Source organism: Nematolebias whitei, unplaced genomic scaffold (genome assembly GCF_014905685.2).
Source record: "Nematolebias whitei isolate Nwh7 unplaced genomic scaffold, NemWhi1 Nwh_scaf_984, whole genome shotgun sequence".
Classification (NCBI taxonomy): domain Eukaryota; kingdom Metazoa; phylum Chordata; class Actinopteri; order Cyprinodontiformes; family Rivulidae; genus Nematolebias; species Nematolebias whitei.
In genome coordinates, this window is record NW_023619529.1 from 1 (window position 1) to 9,246 (window position 9,246).

Here is a 9,246-nt window from a genome sequence, read left to right on the forward strand (position 1 = left end):
TTGATGTTGGAGGACATGTCCACGCTTGATGTTGGAGGACATGTCCATGGTTGATGTTGGAGGACATGTCCATGCTTGATGTTGGAGGACATGTTAGAGGACATGTCCACGCATGATGTTGGAGGACATGTCCACGCGTGGCTCCTGGGGCTCCATCAGAGCCTGGCCTTGGCCTGGAAGAAGCTCATGACGGCGTTGAAGCACTCATCAGACGTCCAGCGCTCCATCAGACGCTGCACCTCTGCGTCGTTCACGGCGTACAGACGCTCCTTGTCCACGGAGCGGACCAGTTGTTTGGACAGAGCCAGAGACTGACAGAGACACAGAGAGGACAAGCGTCACCAGGCAGATGTGAAGAAAGACTGATAACCACGTTGCGGTAAACACGCTACATGTATGTTCACGTGACGTGGAGACGTATTCTGTGAGTTTACGTTGCGAGGCAGCTCGGCGTAGGCCTTCAGTCTGGTCCAGACCTCGGACTGGAAGCTGTTGTCGGGGAACACCTCGGTGACCAGACCCAGTTGACAGGCCTGGACCGCCGTCAGCTTCTTATTGAACAGCAGCATCTCACTGGCCTGCAGACACACAACGGTTCAAGACGGACACTCAGCGGTGGCTCTGACCAGCAGGCGGTCTCTGCGTACCTTGGCGGCGCCCATAAGTTTGGGGAAGATGTAGGAGGAGCAGCCCTCGGCGCTCTGACCCAGCTGGGTGAAGGGGGTGTGGAAAGTGGCCTGCGACGCAGAGAGACGCTGCTTCATCAACAAACATCAGCAGTGACCGATTCTGAGCTCATGAAGCTTCACACGATACTTCACTGAGCAGAGACTGGACTCCTCTGGTTCATACCACAGACCCAGGTCAGAGACCTGGACTGGGAACTACAGTCCACAGTGTGTTTGTGGTGTGTGTACCCTCTCTGTGGCGTAGACCAGATCGAAGAGTCCCAACACAGTGACGGACACTCCGACCGCTGGGCCGTTCACCACGGCGACCAGTGGCTTGGGGAAGTCGATGTAGGCCCGCACGTACATCCTGTCGAAGAGGAAGTAAAACGAAAACATTAATGTACGAGGGCCATGTTTGACTTCTAAACTGGTTTCTTCTAACACATTTCTGTCCTGCTTCAGATCATGTTAGTCCCATGGTTTTACCGGGGTGTCTATAGAAATCACAGTTCTGCTTCCAGGGCCGTGTTCACGAGTCTTTTACAGTGGTCCACTTCTGTTTCATAAAGTCCCATCAGGGCTCAGGTCAGGACCCGATGTGACAGAAGACCCTTGTCAATTAGCTGTTTTCATTCTTGGTGTTCAAATGTCATTAATGCTGTGGACATTTTTATTAATTAAACAGTTTTAGGATTTAAATTTTATGTATTCTTTAAAGTTTTTAAAGATTTAACAGTTTTCATGTTTTTGGATGTATTGTCCATCACCTCTGGTCAACTCTGGTTGTTTAAACTTTATAAATAAAGTTGGTTTGAATCCATCAGTAACTGTAGGACAGCAGGACACATTGTCTCCGGGTTATGTCCCTAATTAGCCCTCCAACCCGTCCATCACCTGAGCAGGTCTGCTCCACGTTGGGCCATGGCCTCCACCCCGCCCTCTGGGATCTTGGTGAAGTTTGTGAGGTCGTTCCCGCTGCAGTAATAATCTCCAGCTCCTGCAGGAGGAACCACGGTTACACTGAGGAACCAGTAGGACCTGGACCCTGGTCAGACCTGGACCCTGGTCAGACCTGGACCCTGATCAGACCTGGACCACAGTCAGACCTGGACCACAGTCAGACCTGGACCCTGGTCAGATCTGGACCCTGATCAGATCTAGACCGTGGTCAGACCTGGACCAAGGTCAGACTTGGACCAAGGTCAGACCTGGATACTGATTAGACCTGCCACTGATTAGACCTGGACCCAGGTCAGAACTGGACACTGATTAGACCTGGACCCTGGTTAGACCTGCACCCTGGTTAGACCTGGACCCTAGTCAGACCTGGACCATGGTCAGACCCGGACCTAGGTCAGACCCGGACCCAGGTCAGACCTGGACCCTAGTCTGACATGGACACAGGTCAGACCTGGACCCTGGTCAAACCTGGACCATGATCTCAGACCTGGACCCTGGTCAGACCTGGACCCTGGTCAGACCTGACACCTGGAACACGGTGTTACCAGTGAAAACGGTGAGGACAGAGTCGTCTTTAGCTGCCTGCTCCAGAGCTGCGATGATCTCGTTGTACATCTGAAAGCAGATTAAATTTAAGCAGGAGCTGAAGGAACAAACAGATGACCAAACACAAGAGACGTCCTGACTTCCTGTTTTATTTTGAAAATCTCAAACTGACCTCCGTTGTGATGGCGTTTTTCTTGGCTGGTCGGTTCAGTTTGATGGTAGTGATGTTGTCCTCTGTAGTGACCATCAGCGTCTCGTACGTCCCTCCACCGGCGGGCGTCACAGCCACCTGGGCGGAGCTTCCTCCCTCTGCTTCCAGCAGGGAGCCAATCAGGTCGCAGTACTGTTGCCGAGCTTCATCCTGACAGAAATGAGCGTTTCTCAGCAGCAGAACGGGTTCAGGTCAAACAGTAGAGGATAGTGAGATGCTCAGACCTGAGAGGTGGAGCCCAGAGACTTCCAGGCGTCCCATTTGGCCTTGTTCACAAAGTCCAGCATCCCTGGTTTGGGGGTGCTGCAGGGACCCTGAGTGGCCTGGAGGAGGAGGAAGAGGAGTTGGTGAATATTTCTGAGAGTTTTTTTCCCCCAATTCATCTGTGGTCTTCACCTGCTTAAAGAGAGCGTAGATCTTCAGTTTGACCTCATTCCCCGGGTCTTTCTTTAGACTTGACAATTTGTTCTTCGCCTGCTCAAACTCCTCCACTGTCGCACCTGGAAATGCACCCAAACTCTGAATGAACCAATCAGAGGAATGGAAACACACCTAAAGAGGTCCAGGTCACAGCTGAGGCAATGCAATGCCTCTCAGGTCTGGAGACAGAGTGCAGTACAATGTGGCCAGAGATGAACAGAAGAGAAGCCTCAGAGAAGCCAAGACAGAGTACAAGAGGACGATAGAACAGCAACAACATGCAGCAGGCGTGGCAGGGACTCTAGCATCTCACCCACTACAAGTCCAGCAACACAACGACGACAGAGGGAAATGCTGCACGTGTGGAGGAGATGAACCACTTTTTTGCACAGTGCAAAATTAAAGGCCCTCTGAGGTAGCCGTGACTCTACTGACTACAGGAACTGTAACCTCAGAGTGCAGGAACAAGAGCTGAGGGGGGCTGAGGGTGATGAACCCCAGAAAAGCTGCTGGACCAGATGGAGTGACTCGGAAGGTCCTACGACCAGCTGACTGGGGTCTTCACTAAGATCTTTAATGCATCATTGTCCTAGTGATTCCTCCCACCATGCCTGAAGTTGGCTATAATGGTCCTATTGCCCCAAAACACAAACATTAGCAGCCTCAGTGACTACAGGCCAGTAGCCACAGTGGTTATGAAATTAGTGCATCGCCACATCATGTCCTGCCTGCTGTTTACGTTGGATCCATTTCAGCTTTCATACAGAGCTAACAGATCAAAAAAGGACACCATTGTTAAAGCTCTTCATTTTGACATAGTATTCCTGCTGTTCCATGTGGGAGATGCTATGTTAGGCTGCCCTTTGTTGAATTTAGCTCTGCTTTTAATACCATACTTAAAGACAAACGGACAGCAAAACTACTAGACGCACCACCTGAAGATAGATCAGACACTTCCTCTCTGACCAAGTACAGATAATCAGAATCAGTCCTCATATCTTCACAGCCCTCAGCCTCAGCACTGGTGCACCACAGGGCTGTGTAATGAGTCCTCTGCTCTAAAATCTGTACATGACTGCATCAGCAACCACCTTGACTAGACCATTGTCCAGTACGCTGAAAACACCATCATCCAGTACGCTGAGGACACTATCATCCATTACACTGATGACACCATCATCCAGTACACTGATGACACCATCATCCAATATGCTGAGGACACTATCATCCAGTACACTGATGACACCATCATTATCCAGTACACTAAGGACACCATTAGCCAGTACACTGATGACATCATCAACTAGTACACTGATGACACCATCATCAAGTATGCTGCTGACACCACCATTATCCAGTACACTGTATGCACCATCATCCAGTACGTTGAAGACACAATCATCCAGTATGCTGATGAAACCATCACGAATGCTAATGACATATCATCCTGTATGCTGATGACACTATCATCATCAAGTATGATCATCCACTATGCTAATGACACCATCATCCAGTACGCTGATGACACCATCATCCAGTACGCTAATGACACCATTGTCCAGTACACTGATGACACCATCGTCCAGTACACTGATGACACCATCATCCAGTACGCTGATGATACCATCATCCAATACACTGATGACACCATCATCCAGTACACTGATGACACCATCATTATCCAGTACACTAAGGACACTATTATCCAGTACACTGACGACACCATCATCCAGTACGTTGAAGACACAATCATCCAGTATGCTGATGGCACCATCAAGTATGCTGATGACATGTCGTCCTGTATGCTGATGACACTATTATCATAACGTATGATCATCCACTATGCTAATGACACCATCATCAAGTACGTTGATGACACCATCGTCAAGTACGCTGATGACACCATCGTCCAGTACGCTGATGACACCATCGTCCGGTACGCTGATGATACCATCGTCCAGTACACTGATGACACCATCATCCAGTACACTGATGACACAATCATCTAGTACACTGATGACACCATCATCCAGTACGCTGATGACACCATCATCCAGTACGCTGATGACACCATCAAGTATGCTGCCGACACCATCAAGTATGCTGATGACATATCATCCTGTATGCTGATGACACTATCATCATCAAGTATGTTCATCCACTATGCTAATGACACCATCATCCAGTATGCTGATGACACCATCATTCAGTACGCTGATGACACCATCATCCAGTACGCTGATGACGCCATCATCCAGTATGCTGAAGACACCATCATCCAGTACGCTGATGACACCATCATCCATAACGCTGAAGACTCCATAACCCAGTATGCTGAAGACACCATCATCCAGTACGCTAAAGACACAATCATCCAGTATGGTAATGACACCATCATCCAGTATGCTGACGACACCATCATCCAGTATGCTAATGACACCATCATCCAGTATGCTGAAGGCATCATCATCCAGTACACTGAAGACATCATCATCCAGTATGCTGAAAACACCATCATTCAGTACGCTAAAGACACCATAATTCAGTACGCTAAAGACACCATCATTCAGTACGCTAAAGACACCACCATTCAGTACGCTAAAGACATCATCATCCAGTATGGTAATGACATCATCATCCAGTACGCTGAAGACACAATCATCCAGTACGCTGAAGACACAATCATCCAGTACGCTGATGACACAATCATCCAGTATGCTGATGACACCATTTTTTTTTTCATTTACCCTTTATTTATCTAGGTAGTCTCATTGAGCCACGAGAACTCATTTTCAAGAGAGACCTGTTTAGGGAGCAGATGGTGGGGGTTAAGGGCCTTGCTCAGGGGCCCAGAGTGGGGCGAATGAGGGTGGAGGCAGGTGTGGATGTTTCACCTTTTCAACCCACATTTTGATGTTGACGGTCCCGGGAGGTGAACCTGTGACTTTCTGATCACAGGACCATCTTCTCTAACCTCTAACCTGCACCACCACTCCCCACCTACGTTGAAGACACCATCATCAAGTATGCTAATGACATCATCATCCAGTACGCTGAAGACACAATCATCCAGTATGCTGATGACACCATCATCATCCAGTATGCTGATGACACCATCATCATCCAGTAAATTGAAGACACCAGCATCCAGTATGTTGAAGACACCATCATCAAGTATGCTAATGGCACAGAGATGACTCTCTGTTTATGTCTTTCTCTCTGTTTATCCGTGTGTCTGTTCAGTGTTTCCCCTAGATAACTTGCCATGGAGGCACGCTCATCTCGTTCATGATTTTTGTCCGGGGGTGGGAGGTGGGGGGACACACACACACACACACACATGGACGGAGACACGTCCTGAGCTATACAGCACACTGTTTATACTGACTGTGTGGGGGGTGGAGACAGAGACACATCTCAGCTGCACGCCGTCTGTACCGCTAGATTATTTGGGGGGGGGGGGGGGGGGGCAGAGCTGTGCGCTCTTTGTACCAACAGTTTTTGAGTGTGAGGTGGGTTCAGCATGAAAGAAGTCTGCCTTTAGCTTTTTAGCTAGCGCACCTGAGCGAGCCACTAGTTTAGTGCTATGTGAATGCCGACAGGTGGTGGGGGTGGGGTTAGGTGGGCGGGGCGCCCCGCTTCTATAATGGTAGGGGAAACACTGCTGTTTATCCGTCTGTCTCTGTTTATCCATCTGTCTATCTATTTCTCAGTCTTGTCTCTCTAACCGTCTGTCTCTCTCTCTCTATCTCTCTCTCTGTGTGCGTCTGTCTGTCTCTCTGTCCGTTTATCCATCCGTCTGTCTGTCTCTCTCTGTCTGTTTATCCATCTGTCTGTCTCTCTACGATTTGTGACCATATTCTGATGGATGGATGTAAACAGAAGTGATTGCGCACAGTGTACACAACCCAGTCCTGACTGCAGTGGAAATTCAGTCAGGGACAAACTGGTCTTATCTTTATGGAAGCTGTCATAAAAACTGGTCTTTAGATGGTGGACCCCAGTTCTGGTCCTGATCCAAAGTCTGATCTGGACTCAGGGGGTCGAGAAACTTCGGCTGATGAAAACTTTTTCAGTGCAAATTTTTCTGTTGTTTACAGTCATTAACAGCCGGACTCTGTGTTCTGGGTCTGGACCTGGTACTCACCCATTGTCAGAGACCCTGTGGTGTAGAGCGTCACACTGGGGACAATGGACCGGACCAAACTGGAGACAAAAAGGAACATTCAGAGGTTTCCTGTACTTCAGGAACTTTTCAAAGTCAAAGTCAGAGTTTCTTTATTTGTCATACACACCACAAGTGGTACATGAGGTGGAACAAAATTATGTTCACAGGGTCCCAGTTACATCCAACAATAAAATGTAAAATTAAAACAGTAATAACATCTAAGATATGAAGTAAGAAAACATCAACTAAAAATACACTAAGCATTAATAGTACAAAAACATTACGCCGAACAGCAGCACAAACACGAGTCTGTGTGAGCAGATGAGCACGAAGGAACACGTCAACATGAAACAGATCAGCAGCAACATGAAACAGATCAGCAGCAACATGAAACAGATCAGTAGCAACATGAAACAGATCAGCAGCAACATGAAACAGATCAGCAGCAACATGAAACAGATCAGTAGCAACATGTGATTTTTCACAGTGATTCTCCTGGTTAGAGATTCATGAGTCTAACAGCCTCAGGGTAGAAGATGTTCCTCAGTCTAGTGGTTCTACACTTAAGCCCCCATTATACTGCCGCGTACGTCCATACGCAGAGGTACGCACTTACGTACGCGGAGGTACGAGCGTACCCCCCAGGGCATGTCCGTGCAAAGCTAACATTTTTACGACTGCATACGCGTATGTGGTGTTGCACAATAAACTGCCCAGCGACGGACTGTTTTGTATGCGACACCAATGTATTAAATTCCCCTTCTTCATCCCTGATCTGGCCTTTTCTTTTGTTTTTTTTTTGCCAAGAGGCAGTGATCTTTTCCTCCTCCGTTGATGCCATGACTGAAATGGTGAGAAATGAAGGAATTTGTCACGAACGAATTAAACTCAGGTCCAGCGTGGCTGCGGGAGGGTCTGGAGATTTCCTTGTGGGCTGGTCTGATGTGTGGGCTGGTCTGATGTGTGGGCTGCAGGGCCAGTGCTCCCTGTTATTTTTAGATCTTTTTATTAACATATAAACACAGAACACCACTGTGGTAGAGGCTGCCAGCGCTCGTCCCCCCCCCCCCCCATGTCAATCAATCCAATAGGCGTGTCAGCAAATGACCAATCGGCGACCTCCATTTGTCCCAATGGTAAACGCCCCTTGTCTGTGAAGCTGCTCTGCAGCTGCTCTGGCTATACGCTGGAGTATCATGTCTGAACGCTCTGCATACAGTACACGTGTACGTACGCGTGAACGGACGTACGCGGGAGTATACTGGGGGCTTTAATGCTCGTCAACCTCCTTCCTGAGGGGAGCGGGACAAAAAGTGTGTGTGCTGGGTGAGTGTGGTCCTTCATGATGCAGGTGGCCCTCTTCCTGCATCTGGAGGTGTAGATGTCTGTGATGGTGGGGAGACTGACTCCAACATCTTCTGTGCAGCCTTCACCACTCTCTGCAAAGCTTTTCTTTCTGCAGCTGTGCAGCCTCCATGCCACACGTTGATGCTGGAGCACAGGATGCTCTCCACTGCACACCTGTAGAAGGAGGTGAGGACTGAGCTTCCAGACCAGCTTGTCTCAGCCGCCTGAGGAAGTAGAGTCTCTGATGAGCTTTCTTCATCAGGCTGGTTTTGTTGTTGCTCCAGCTGAGGTTGTTGTTCATGTGTACACCCAAGTACTTGTAGCTGGAGACCACTTCCACCACAGATCCTCCTATGTTTGGGGGAGGTGTGGATGTTTGTATTGTCTGAAGTCAACATATCATCTCCTTCATCTTCTTCACATTGATGTGAAGGTTGTTCTTCCTGCACTAACTCTTCAGATGTTCCACATCCTGCCTGTAGCTGGACTCATCATTGTTTGTGATGCATCCCACCACCACTGTATCATCTGCAAACTTTACAATATGACAGCCTGGATGGGTAGATGCACAATCATATGTGAGCAGAGTAAACAAGAGAGGGCTCAACACACATCCCTGAGGGGAGCCAATGATGAGGGTTATGGTGGAGGAGGAGAAGTTGTGGATCCTCACTGACTGTGGTCTGTTTGTTAAGAAGTCCAGGACGCAGTTGCAAATGAAGGGGCTTAGTCCTAGTGTGAGTGGCTTTACTATCAGGGTTTGGGGGATCATGGTGTTGAAGGCAGATGTGAAGTCCACAAAGAGCATATGGACGTAAGAGTCCTTCTGCTCCAGGTTGGTGAGAGCAGTGTGCACCACAGAGGAGATTTTTTTTAAAGTTTTTAAACGGGACTTGAAAACCGAGAGGGAGGGGGCCTGTCTG

The 9,246-nt window shown here is 48.6% G+C and overlaps 1 protein-coding gene across 1 annotated transcript; it reads right to left on the reverse strand.

Moving 5' to 3' along the window:
- Positions 1–6: 6 nt before the first annotated feature.
- LOC119429408 (enoyl-CoA delta isomerase 2) lies at positions 7–7,014 on the reverse strand (the record flags this gene model as incomplete). Its single annotated transcript, XM_037697043.1, is given in 10 exon segments — positions 7–311; positions 435–578; positions 648–737; positions 918–1,038; positions 1,566–1,668; positions 2,177–2,246; positions 2,350–2,538; positions 2,613–2,711; positions 2,785–2,888; positions 6,956–7,014. Coding segments are annotated over 10 exon segments (1,135 nt in total), but the record flags the coding sequence as incomplete, so codon positions are not given.
- Positions 7,015–9,246: the final 2,232 nt, after the last annotated feature.